This window comes from Synchiropus splendidus, chromosome 17 (assembly GCF_027744825.2).
Source record: "Synchiropus splendidus isolate RoL2022-P1 chromosome 17, RoL_Sspl_1.0, whole genome shotgun sequence".
Classification (NCBI taxonomy): domain Eukaryota; kingdom Metazoa; phylum Chordata; class Actinopteri; order Syngnathiformes; family Callionymidae; genus Synchiropus; species Synchiropus splendidus.
Window position 1 is genome coordinate 8,111,975 of NC_071350.1, and position 12,622 is coordinate 8,124,596.

At 43.0% G+C, this 12,622-nt stretch overlaps 2 protein-coding genes across 3 annotated transcripts; both read right to left on the minus strand.

Moving 5' to 3' along the window:
• Positions 1-454: 454 nt before the first annotated feature.
• tiprl (TIP41, TOR signaling pathway regulator-like (S. cerevisiae)) lies at positions 455-7,911 on the minus strand. Of its 2 annotated transcripts, XM_053847039.1 has the most exons (13): positions 7,821-7,911; positions 6,951-7,078; positions 6,571-6,750; positions 6,328-6,427; positions 6,131-6,262; positions 5,878-5,973; positions 5,749-5,808; positions 5,650-5,652; positions 1,835-1,927; positions 1,581-1,757; positions 1,419-1,481; positions 1,305-1,335; positions 455-810 (listed from the first exon to the last, which is right to left on the minus strand). In XM_053847039.1, exons 2-13 carry the CDS (start codon positions 7,073-7,075, stop codon positions 797-799), a joined length of 1,074 nt encoding a protein of 357 aa, XP_053703014.1. In that variant the 5' UTR covers positions 7,076-7,078; positions 7,821-7,911; the 3' UTR covers positions 455-796. The 2 variants fall into 2 exon arrangements, with proteins under 2 accessions (XP_053703014.1, XP_053703013.1); XM_053847038.1 differs by lacking the exons at positions 455-810; positions 1,305-1,335; positions 1,419-1,481; ... (1 more) ...; positions 1,835-1,927; positions 5,878-5,973 and having other exon boundaries at positions 4,654-5,652.
• A 603-nt stretch (positions 7,912-8,514) lies between these two features.
• riox2 (ribosomal oxygenase 2) lies at positions 8,515-12,454 on the minus strand. Its single transcript, XM_053847541.1, has 10 exons — positions 12,342-12,454; positions 11,308-11,741; positions 11,062-11,181; positions 10,860-10,988; positions 10,173-10,276; positions 9,882-9,984; positions 9,460-9,619; positions 9,310-9,398; positions 8,984-9,106; positions 8,515-8,790 (listed from the first exon to the last, which is right to left on the minus strand). The coding sequence occupies exons 2-10, from the start codon at positions 11,737-11,739 to the stop codon at positions 8,638-8,640; spliced, it is 1,413 nt and encodes a 470-aa protein (XP_053703516.1). The 5' UTR covers positions 11,740-11,741; positions 12,342-12,454; the 3' UTR covers positions 8,515-8,637.
• Between the last annotated feature and the right edge of the window lie 168 nt (positions 12,455-12,622).

A 12,622-nucleotide genomic window follows, 5' to 3' on the forward strand; every position in this document is an offset into this window, starting at 1 on the left:
TCTAGTGGTTTAAGACAACACACAACTTTATTGCCTTGAAGTCTGGAGATGTGTCACAGCAGCTGCAACAGTAGGTCAACAAGAATCTTCTGACAGCTTCTGAAGAAACAATAAGGTCAACCAGTCAAACTGCAGGGCAAAGCTCCAGGTCACCGCCGGTGATAAAAGTCCTTAGTTCATTATGTAACGTGTTGCTCCCTCTACTGCTGTTGAAGCTCCTCTCAACTCCTTGAAACTGCTCGACTCAATCTTGCAGGGATCATGAGCAGATTGGCAGAAATTGAAGGGAACAACACAAGGCTTATAGAAGGCTGGTGCTCATGTCTCTCAACTCTGAAGTCTTGTTCCCCTCCGTGAGTATGCCACTGGTCATGCTCTGACGGCCATGAGGGTGGGTCACCATAGAAACCATTCAGGACATCATCACCAGGGCACTCAGGAGTAGCGGTAAAAGTAGCGGTAAATCACATTTTATTATTTAAAATATTTTCGGGAGGGCCACAGGGGAATGCCAAAGTCAATAGCTTAGTCCAGGTTCACCTTCATTGTCCGTCTGAGTTCCTTCAGGGTCTCCAGCTTGCTCATGTTCGTCTTCAGATGCGTCATCTTGGTCTGTGTGTGTGTGTATGTGTGTGGCTTCCTGACAAGGACAGAGAGACTCCAAGATTCGAGGGTCAGACCCGAGTCCCTGCCGTGGTTCTGATCCACTTTGCTCTGGTGCTGCAGCAGGTAGGTGACATTCAGGATTCTTCCACAAGCGCTGAGACGACGATTGGAGCACGGCGTTGCTCAGCCACTAACACTCACTTCCTGTGAAGCAAAGTATGATTTTATTCTCACAGTGACTAACAGAATAATGAAAATCATTTTCTACAGCTTATTACAATCTTTTTGTGATCGCTGCCAAGTTCAATGAGATAACTCTAATGTAAACAGTATTAGGTTTGTGGGTTGTATGAGATCAAACTGAAGATTTTCTGAAAGTGCCCTCATTTGTTTGCATGGCACATTCTGGAGAACTACAGTAACCATGACGACTGCATGTCCACTAAGAACATCCGTTTGACTCTTCTGCACCCTCTATTGGTGGGAGTGTGTAGTGCCCGTTGTCGTTCATAGTATGGAGACTTACTATTTTGCTTCATTCGTCTTGTGTCAAAAACATTTAATATTGAATTATATAGACGTTTTCTAGATTGTAAACAATGTGATTTTTCGGAGTGGCAGAGGTTCCTCGTGCTTTTTATTTTTACTGTCATGGTGGGAGAGCGTGGTGAAAGACAAAGTGAAGCACACTTACTTACTCTGCTCCTGACTCTCTGACGCAGAAGCGCCCTGGAAGATCAAGGAGATGGCACTGTTACATAGAGATCATCTGCATGTATGTCACACCAACAACAAGACCAAGTGGTTCTGACCTTGCTGGAGTCTTGACCCAAAAACTCAGCACAGTCTGGCAGTGACTTGGTCAGCAGGTCCATCTGAATGTCAACAAAAACAGGTGACACTCAATGTCAGACTACAAGCTCCAAGGATGTTTTGGGTCTCATTCAGGAATGAATGAATCTTCCCAGACGGACCTGTGCGTCAGAGTTGTGTTGGCAGTGCTGCAGCAGCTCCACGATGGTGCTCATGTTCTGTCTGATGGAATCCATGGACTCCTTTTGTGCTGCTGCAATCTCCTTCACCTGGCTGCAGAGTTCAGCATGCTTGGCTTTGATGGAGAGGAGGTTCTCCAGCATTACTGCTGGGTTCTCCTGTAGAATTCAAAAGCAAATGTAGACACACCATCGCACATGAATAACCATAAGCATGAAAGGTCAAAACTATTCACCCCAGAGGAGCCTTCATTCTCTGTAGCAATGTTGGTAAAGTTCAGCTTGAGGCGCTTCTCGATGTAGTCCAGGTCAGCCTCAGACTTTGAGAACTGAAAAGAAACTCCGCTTTAATGAGACATAAGGTCAGATCAAGTGACACCTTTTCTCCAACAGACAATAGAGTTTTATCCATGACCACTCAGGAGTGAATGGTCAGCACAGCCTGCCGATCAGATCAGGAGTTCTTCTCGCCCACAGTGCAGTTTTCAGATGCTTTGACAATACTATTGCACTGCTCGCTGTCTCGTACAGTAGTGCAATGAAGTCAGAGCACCTGCCAACAGCTCCAGTACTGCCACCATCAAAACATGTTGGATCCCGCAGGCACCTTCTCTGGCCGACGCCCTTTTAACATTGCACTGCTTCTCCTGAGAGTTCACCAGTAGTACAATTGAAAAGGGGCGCTGGACAGAAGGAGAGGCTCGTCGAGGGTTATCTGGCTGGGCGGAGTTAAGACCTGGAAGTGGAGCAAAACAACTGGAGCAAAACAACTGGAGTAATTTGAGAGGCCAGTTATCCTATGTTGACAACTCATTTAAAATGGCTTTGCTTAACACAAGGTATTAATTATACAATATTGCTAAACAGGATTATGATCTGGACCAGGGAAATAAGATGTCTTTCCATCTGCAGCCATGATGATATAGGTGTATACAGTATATATTACACATTATCTACATGTTATAGATTAGAAGAAAATACATGATTCAAGTCCTGATTATATTTGTACTTTAAAAATGGGTCCTGTCATTTTTTAGTTTAATCAACAAAGCCATATGAAAATGAGCATTAAATATGTGAGCAGCAATTATTCATTTATTACATCTTCCAAAATAGATGGGAGAAACACCACCCCAATGGAAAAGTCAACACGGAACAGAAATTCCATCAGTGTTAACTGCTTTTATGAGTTTCAAACTGGCAGGTATTGTCAGAGTTTATGAGCATAAAATCGCATAGATCGAAATGAAAATAACAACAAAAAGGCCTCTCAGTTCAACCACTGAAGTAGTGGTAATTTAAGCAGGAATTTAATTTGATATTTAGATGCCAACCAGCCAACAGTATGTCATCTGCTCAGATAAACACCCAGGTAAACAATAGCCTCTATTTATCAGGCTGGAAAAGTAGCCCAACTAATGTGGTTTTAAGGAGAGATATTTAGGTGTAATCTGAAGCGTGACCAACTTAGTAAAAATAAGATCTTATATAATAAACTCTGGGTTTAAGGAAAGCATGAATACCTCGAGCCCGTGTCACAGGATGACATGCAAAGACAAGTATGCTGCTGGCAGGGTTATTTATATGCATTATGGAGAGCACCATTGTCATTCCAATTCTCAGTGACAAGTAGTGTTAGCTGAGAATAGCACGGTAGATGGGCACGTTGTCTTAATGCTTAAATATAGAATAAAAGCACACACACACAGCAAGCATCAAAGTGTTAATAAAAACATTTGAAGTTGGCTGTTCTTGAATGAGTATGAGGGGACGAGAGACAACACCATAGGAGTGCATCCTTCCTCCGAAATTGAACGTGAATATGATCTGGTGTCAAACCTCGACTTCAGCATTGCCGTCAAATGACCATCAAACTTCCAGCAGGTCTTGTAAACATGCACGCTGAAACATTGGATCGCCACATTCCAATGTAACCAACTGTTGCTCTTTACGAGAAGATTGGATTATACAGTAGATATTCAAAACATACCTCTAATAAAAGCTTCTGCCAAACAGAACTTGAATTGTTAATGTCAGCGCTGAGTTAGCGGCTTCAAATCATTACAATCTTTGCGACATAAAACCGAATTCCTTGACTCCTAGGCGTGCGCGGCCATTTCCCTTCCAAGCAGAACGTCCCACTGAACTCACGAAACGCTTGCGTGCAGCTTTTATCGGCACATTTTGTTGCTTGTTGTGTTGTTACTCGCAGATATGAGCGCAATTCTGCTATAAACACGGTTTGCAACAATCGGAAAAAGAGGCCTGCACAGTGGCTCCACTGAGTCCGGGAAAATGCATAGCGACACGTAAATAACAGCCAATGGAAGACTGGCTTTTGTCCGCAGAATACGCCCAGGACATTAGCTGTAGAATGGGGAATCAAAACATCACAGTACACAGACATTCAAGAACAGCAAATAGTCATTTTCACAGCGCTCACCATCATCTCGAGCTTTTCAACTGTTGTCTCCATGTTGAATAGTTTTCAGACTGAAGCGGGGGCTGCTATTGGCCAGCTGTCAGGAAAGACGATCGCTGATTGGCTGACTGTGACAGAGGGGGCCTCTGTGGATGCGCCATTTTGCTGCCCGTCTTCTCTGTCAGCTTCGCCCCCGGCAGGGGCCCGCGTGACCAAGCGCCTCGCGAGAAGGAAAAGGAAATACCTAATATGGTTGTGTTTGACGGCGACAACGATTGTGATGGGCCAGATTACACCAGGAGGCGGGACCAAAAATATTATGGGCGTGTCGGTATTGCTTAATAAAAAAACTTTCTGAATTCAAAGCAATAATTTCTAGAACAGGATTCGTAAGTAAAGTATTTTCCTCAAAGCTCACTGAAAAATATTAACATATACAACGTAAATACTTCGAAAACCGTTCGACAAAATTTCAAGCATGAAGACCATACAGAATGAATTATTGTGGTTGTAGACAAAATAATTTAAAGATACAATTTCCATCAGACTTGCTGACCATCACTTATGAACCTGTCTTACCCAAGAAAGCAACACATGAAAACCACATTACACTGCACTGACCATGGTCACGGGTCAAACTCTTTATTGAGACCAAAGCACTAGTAAGAACCATGGCATAAAAAATGAGTTTCAAAATCAATGTGAAATGTTTTTTTTCTGTGCTTCACAACTCCAGGCAGAAAAGGTACGCCTGGAATATAACGCCAGTAGATTTGGATTTGTGACCCCTCCATTACAGTTGACAACAAGCTGCAGGTCTTTTCAGGTTGAACATAATCATGGATGTCTACAGTTGAATACTTGAGAGTTGAAATACAATTACAAAATAGAACAAGTTATAGTATTCCACGACTCATTTACTGAATCTACTCAACGTATAAATCATATCCCAACAGCAGATGAGTCAATATGGGCAATAGTTCATCAGACAAGGCCTTCAGATTTACAACAGTAGTGTCAGAGCTTCCAGTTAATCATGGGAAACATTAAGACATTTCACCTGAATGTACAGCACATGAGAGCATGTTTTTTACCAAAGAATTTAAGATGCAGATTATTGAGGCCGGTGAATCAAGCAGTGAGGAGGAGCAAGTTACAAGTTCACTGTTGAATATCAGATAACTTTCATTAATCCACAACACGGGCCGCTGGACATTTGTGTGACTGACACGGGAGAAAACCTTCCACTCACAGTGTCAGGCAGTGAGGTGCTTTTGTGGTGACAACATAGTTCCATTTTCACTGTCTGGACGCAGGACATGTGAGCAGCAGCAGCTTTTATCAGACAGAAAATGGAGTTTGTGACTGTAATCATTTGAAGCTGCTCTGCTGAGTTAAAAAATGGTGGGATGAGTGGGAGGTCGTGAGCAGAAGCAGATGTGAAACGGGAGGAGACAACAGTGTTTGCCAGAAGACACTCGTGAAACTTCATGCAAGATGGATGCCGCGGCTTCACTGTGACGTCTCTTCCGACTCGTCCACCGGGAGCTCCAGCTTCTCGCACTCGGTCAGCTTGAGAGTCAAGTGCTGGGCAATCTCGTTGGGGTCAGTCTGGAGAGCGGCTGGCACTTTCTGCAAGAAGAAGAAAATCTAAAGCTGATGCGACATGGACATTTTCAAAATTGACACAGTAGCCATCCATTGCTCATGACATTCTATCTAACTCACCAGGTCTGCGATGTTGCTCTCTCTGGTGCTGAACTCTCTGAGCATGTAACTCTTCCCAGCCTGCAAGAGAAAACAATACCGCAGTGAGTGAAATTAACTTAGACCCATTATAGCAGAAATTCCACTGGCCTCGTGGTACAGTCGTGTGTCGTTTATCCTGATCAGAACTCCATCCACTCGTAGAAAGAAACGCATTAGTAGGAAGAAACTGGTGGGCATCACCCTCTGAAAACAAAATATCAAAGGATTTTAGTGAGTGACAAGGCAGGCTAAGCCACTGCTTTTACAGGAAGGAGGAAAATTTGCCGCCATACGTTTGGTGTTAAAATCCAATACCATCTTTACATTAACATGCCACAGAAGTGAGAAGGTTCAAACTCACTATTTTGACGCTGATCATGGAGACCCCGTGGTCATGCAGCTCATCCTCAAACAGCAGAACCTCCTCAAAGAACATGATCTGCTCTCGAGCCTTTAGCTTCTCCATGTCTATCCGCTCAGACGTCGGGTTCACCTTTAGAGAAAGAGAATGTGATGGCAGCAGAAGCTCATTCCATCTTTAAGTGGTGCTGCACTCACCTTCATCTGCGCGTCTTCTCCTATTAGAGTCCCTCTGTAGTCTGTAGTGTACGTCCAGTCATACTTCTTCACCACCTCCTGAGAGTGCTCCGAGTCCGCTCTGAGAGTAGCAGAGGGTACAGTCACCTCAAAGAAACAGATGAGTGTATCGTACACAACACAAGTTATGGTTCAAAATCACAACAACCCTTCCAGCACATGCGCATTTGTGCAAACTCAATACAGCCCCCAGTGTTCTCTTGCCTGCTCTCCTGCCACTCCTGAGCACAGGCCACCTTCACTGCATCCTCAGAGTTGTTGACTCGCTTCAGTGCATCGATGGCATTGAACTCTATGCCAAATCCGTCTGTGTGTTGAATACGTAGAACGTTGTCCCCAAACAGCATCTCTGGAAGGGAGGGCATGTTCATGTCCTGTGCTAACCTGACAAACCAACGGTGAGAAGGACAGCAGTTCCATTACTGTTTTTTTGACAAGTTTAAAACTGAAAGACACAAAGAACAAGACTGATGGGGTATTAAATGTTCAATTCTGACTATAACATTCTCACTGAGGTCAGCAGCAAAATGAACAAGGATGCCACAATACCATGGTAACCAGTAAGGGTTGGGAAGACTGCTTACCGTTCAATGTCTTTTGACTTCATGATGTGGTTTTTGGCCGCAGACACAGTCCACGGTCCAAAAGTGAAGCTCTGCTTGCTGCTCTTGAAGCCATGTGACATATTTGAGGACAAGGAGGCCAACATTAGCTGAGGAAACACAACAGCAGTGGAGGAATGACTGACAGGAAGTTTGAAAACACACAATGTCCTGGCGAATGCAACTGTAGACAATTGGCTTTTTGCTGGAAATTGCTCTAACTAGAGGAGTTTACAGAACGGGGCATTCAGACAATGAGTATTGCATTTTGCACAATACTTATATATCATATTACAAGCCGCTAATGAGGAGACAGAGGCATGAACAGTAGTGGTAATTCCCAGCTGTAAAGTCTGCCTCTTCCACCACGGATGTGTTGCTCTTGGATCTCAAATATGACACATGTAAACTAAACGAGAGCGAAATCATCAACAACGTTCTAGAATATAACATTTAGAGAAAAACAGAAGCCCTACAACGCCTAAAGAAGGAGCCAAGATACTTTGTTTGACGACATGTTATAGAGAAATGAGATCCGAACTTATTTTAAAGCTTTAACATTGTCACAAGACGTTGTCGGTGGCGCTGGCAAGTAGCATTACCTAATTTACGAACGCATTTTAGCACTTTTCCCCTCCATACAAAGCAGAGTGACAGATCTGAAGGAAACAAGTATTTCTTCATTTTGTTTTGGTTCGCGGTACGTTTCTGCACTCAAATTAATAGAATTTCCGCTCTAAGATAAGATCGATTATAGCGATGATTTAACTTCCACACGCTCTCAAATGTAAAAACTTGCCGGCTCAAAAGCTGAAAGGAGAAGTGATATTACAGCTGAATAAATCGGTTTACCTCAGTCTTGATTTCCACTTGTTATCATGAAGAATAAGTGATTCCGTCGCTAAAAGGGTCCGGGTGTGTATGCATCCAGCGCTCTACGGTTCCGGAGTTGTTCACTGTACATTTCATTATTATTATATTATATTATCATGTAAAATCAGGTTAATCATTATTAGACATACTAATTGCCTTGTTCACCTCGTCACATTATAATGATAATAATTGGAATTGCTACAATTTAACACATTTCAGGAGACTGTAGTTTGTATCCCCTAATCTGAACAAAATGCTCATGAAAATAATTCTTAATGACACTTTCACAGATTTTGGAGTTTAGAATCAACCCATATCGAAAAGCACTGAGAGAGTGGCAACCTCTGCGCTTTTAAGGATCCATCTAAATAAATAAATAAATAGAATGAGAATCCAAATACTAATCTGGCACAAATGAAGAACATGGCCCAATCTCCCAATGTTAAAAAAATAAAAACTCCTGGCTCCGGACAGAGGGCTGGGTCACTCCCAAATTTCAGTCATATGCTCCTTGTCCCTTTTCAAATATTGAAAATTTTATCCAAATCTGTCAGTAACTTTTCAAGTTATTTAGAACACAGACAGACAAACCAAGTCAGTCGAAAACATAATGGATGGAGGTCATAAAAATACATTGCAATGTAATATGCTAGAACCAGACACATCACAAGACGATTCAGACAATTTAATATTCCATTTGCGTAGAACATCTCTTTTGTCTTGATGATGTTCAGAAAGCAGTAAACCTTTCAACATAAAAGAGTCCTTTCAAGAGCGAGACAGGCATGACGAAGTCTTAGACAGCCTGAAGAAGACACTCGCTCCACAAGGCCAGCACCAGATTCAGCTTCTCCCCATCTGTGGGCAACTGGAGCTGCGAGACTTTTAGCTGCTGGACGCGTTGCAGCTGCTCTATAGCCTGTAAGTGGGACAGGGGGAACTGAAGACCCTGTAGAGTCACAAAAAAAAAAAACATTTCACTCTTTAATAAAATTATTAACGCTATTCACCACTTTCAATAGAATTTTCTTAGAGAATCAAGATCATTGACAGTAACCTCTGATACACCATCATGTCAAGTTAATTTCTTCAGTCAGTCTGAGATCAGCAATGGGAAAAAACATTCTCTGTGTTCTGTTCACCCTGGAGATGTCCTCTCTCTGCTCCTCCTCTTCCTCGTCCTCATCGTTCTCTCCCATCATGTGACTCTCCCTCTGGTTCTTCAACGAATGGAGCACAAAAACCAGCAGTTCTGAAGGCCCCTCCTGAAACACAATCATCGTGAAAACTACCCTTCAAGCTGGTCATCAATTTGGTTGTTTTTTTAGAGGAAACTGTTTTTAAATAACAATATTTTAATTAGAAGTGTCTTAGTTCTGGATTACACATTGAATATAACTGTCACCATTTGACCCCAAATGAATGAGAATTTGTTCAAAAGAAAAGGTAAATTCAGGGTCAAACTTACCGCAGCTCCCTGACTGGACTCCACAGTCACCACCATGTGGCTTTTATGGGTCAAACACACCTCATCCTCCAGTGCAGGAATTCTTCCGGCTGTCACACACCAAAGGTAAGCAACAGAAGGCAATGCTACCATGAATTCACAGTCACTCACAAGGAGTAAGTTGGTCCTGACTGTAGGGAGGGAGTCTGTTCATGATGAAGTCTCTCTTCATGTGTGTGGAGCGAACATCTTGCTTCCCCGATTCCAGGTCATCAGCCAGAGACCTCAGAGTTCTTGCTAGGTTCTTGTTAAAGTCAGCCTCACTGGGACCCTTAAATCATACATCCAGACATGAATAATGATTATGAATGACTGCAGACAATATTGTGAGAAAATGACCGGAAATACGAAGAACTGTGCAACTCAACACACATAGAATCAGACATTGATGTCCAGATTTATTTTTAGATCTATTTTTAGGTGATTTCCCTGAACATAAAATCTTCAATAATTCTTTGTCTTGTTGTGCCTGCACCACAGAGTAGCACTGCTCAGTCTAGATAGATATAGATAGAACAGGCTGTCGGGCTTACCAGTAGCAGTCCCCTGGAGATTCCTTCCCTGAGGGAGACGTCAGTCCTGCTTTTGTCCAGGAGCATGCTGGGAAACACATCCAGCAGCAGGTCACCCCATGACCTGAAGGAAAGTGGACAGGGAGAAACTTTAAACGTATTGTAAGTTTGAGCGTCACGTTAGTAGAGCCTCTACCGCCATCTAGAGGCCACTGTTAGCATCGGCAGCATTCCAAGCAGTCAGTGATACTTGAGACAGACATAAATCTGGGAGAACTGGAACCAGATGATGGGATGTTTGCGATGACTTACGTTCTCTGGTATGTACTGAGAGTCAGGTGGGTTGAGTGGTCCACTCCGGCAGGGGTGATGGCCTGATGGATGGTCCCTCGAGGGAAGTAGAGGAGATCCCCAGCCTGTGGAGTGAAGTTGTTGAAAACTCCTCCAATCGCTATGTGGTCATTACATTAACTGAAAGATGGAGTCACTTCCCCTTCAAAAGGGAAATATATATGTATAAATAAATCACATTGTTGTGTTACTACCAAGTGGATTCATTTTACTCTCCAGTTAAATATGATCCCAACTTATCAAAAGCACTTTCAGTGAACATGTTTGATCTTTAATTTGGTGCAAAAGAGACTGGGGAGATTGGGCATGTAAAAAGAAGGCATCTTGGACTATGTTAAGACGACTATGTCTTCTCTGTCTGGCATCAATGACAAGGCATCACGAGGGAGCTGAGGATGTGATGAAAACCTGATATCAACTAAACAGTGAATCAGTGAATCAAACGACAAAAGACTAAATTAAAGTTGGTGGAAAATTGTGCTGGCATAAATGGTGTATCACATCACTGGCAGCTAAAATTTGAGTCTGTAACTTCTGCACTGCAGCAAACAGAATTAGATTTCATAGAAGTGATCCAAGTTTGGTGAGAAAAGGGAGAAAGCTGATAACACAAGTATTGCATGGGTCATTTAGAGAAGCAACACTTACTTTCAACGTGATATCATGACTGGGGCTGCCAATCTCTTCTTGGGACACCAGGTTGTACTCTGCAGCCAGTGGAACGGTGGGGGTGTAAAGACGCCAGTGCTTCTCTCCTTCCAACTGCAAGATGAAGACCTGGATCCACAAGAGACACAGAATAACACTTCCATTCATCTCCTACAGCGTCATATCTGGGACAGTGTCGGACCTCCACGTCATCATAGTGAGGGGGGAGACCCTGAGACTCCTCTGGGGTGATGTAGACGTTAGACCCCACCAGTGCTCCGAAGAAACACTCCAATTTCTCCTGAATCTTCCACAGTTCATCCTGACAGAGAGGAAACAGAGGCACCAGGATGTAGTCACAATTCTGTGGTATCAAATAAAAGTATTTTTTTAAACTGAATTTCATTTATGACGATAAAAGCAGGTCAATGCCGAGCAGCAGTTTTACCTTAAACCTCTGTGGCTGGTGGAACTGCAGAGTGGCCTTGTTCTGAGTGATGGTCTTGCTGAGGACATTAAACTTCACCTGCCCTTCTTTATTTAGAACTTTCTTCTTTCCGTTGACGCAGCGAACAAGGTGTAGGTCTCTGTAGTAGTGCAGGCCCTGAGCGCACAGAGCCTGCATGTCCGACAGCTGGAACAAAGACTTGTAGTACGAGGCCATGTTGGCATCTGACCTCTGAAGGTGGAGAGGTTTCTTTTCCCAGATCTCTTTGAAGAACTGTTCCGCGCTCATGGGCTGGATGAGGCTCTCAAACAGACTGGCGGGGCTGTCAAAGTTCAGGGGAGGAGACATGTGGCTCTCTTCCGTCCGGCTGTGTTTAGGAGGCAGTTGCTGACCACCATTGGTGCTCCTCTTCTTCGCTGACTTTTGGGGCATTTCTACAGATCAAGTCAGACACACAAGTCACACAGCTTCTAAGAAAATGAAAGAAATTAGTATTACTGTCCCTAGATTGACCACATATTTGTAACTGTTTTGTAAATTGTCTTGCAAACAAGATTCCATGTTAGTTGATAGTGACTTCACATGATGAGCCAACACAGTGGACCAAACTGATGGGGTCAGAGAAACAATAAGAAAACAAATAATGATATTGTTAGAAGCAGCGGGAAGACAACGATTATGTATAACATTTAAATGGTACAAATCATGGCGACTGACAAAATCCACAACTGTTCAGAGGTGATCAGCTCACTGAACCAAACCAACACATGCAGTTGCTGATCTAACTTAACGACGCTATTACACTAAAACTCAAGAGAACCCCGCCGTTTGAACATTGTTTATCTTACAAAGCGACATCTAGTCGAAATATATATAAAACCTCATGTAAATACGGACTGGCGCGATGGACATCTGATACGTTTCTAGCATTTATCTTGTTCTAACAGAAAGTTAAATCAATTAGACGGCAGTTTAAACAACAACAAGAATTACATCATAATAAAATAAAAAACGAATTCGAAGAGTTCACATACTTCTTGCTTTCGCCCACGTGAGTCTTCTTTGGTGGCAGAGCAGAATATCCGCATCAGGGGAGCTGCTGCCACCCACAGGCCAGTGAGGTATTACATTACCAATCTGAGATGTTTTTGAGAATTTGGTTCTAAGATCGTCGCTTTGATCAATGGAGACTTCAATTTACAGACATGCAGTTTATTTACAGACATGTTGTTGCCATTTATTGTGTATTGTGATGGCAACCTTCTCTCACTGACTGAGATGTTCCCAAGAATCTAGTCTTCTCCATGTCTCCTCT

Excerpts from the sequence above, each read along its gene's own strand:
- tiprl (XM_053847039.1), bottom strand. The coding sequence starts at position 7,075 with ATGTTGGCCTCCTTGTCCTCAAATATGTCACATGGCTTCAAGAGCAGC. Across the intron at positions 6,428-6,570 it reads CAGGAGTGGCAGGAGAGCAG|AGCGGACTCGGAGCACTCTC; the intron begins GCAAGAGAACAC and ends TGCTACTCTCAG. Across the intron at positions 6,263-6,327 it reads GAGAAGACGCGCAGATGAAG|GTGAACCCGACGTCTGAGCG; the intron begins GTGAGTGCAGCA and ends CTTTCTCTAAAG.
- riox2 (XM_053847541.1), bottom strand. The coding sequence starts at position 11,739 with ATGCCCCAAAAGTCAGCGAAGAAGAGGAGCACCAATGGTGGTCAGCAA. Across the intron at positions 10,989-11,061 it reads CTCACTATGATGACGTGGAG|GTCTTCATCTTGCAGTTGGA; the intron begins GTCCGACACTGT and ends TTGTGGATCCAG. Across the intron at positions 9,399-9,459 it reads TCAGGACCAACTTACTCCTT|CCGGAAGAATTCCTGCACTG; the intron begins GTGAGTGACTGT and ends GGTGTGTGACAG.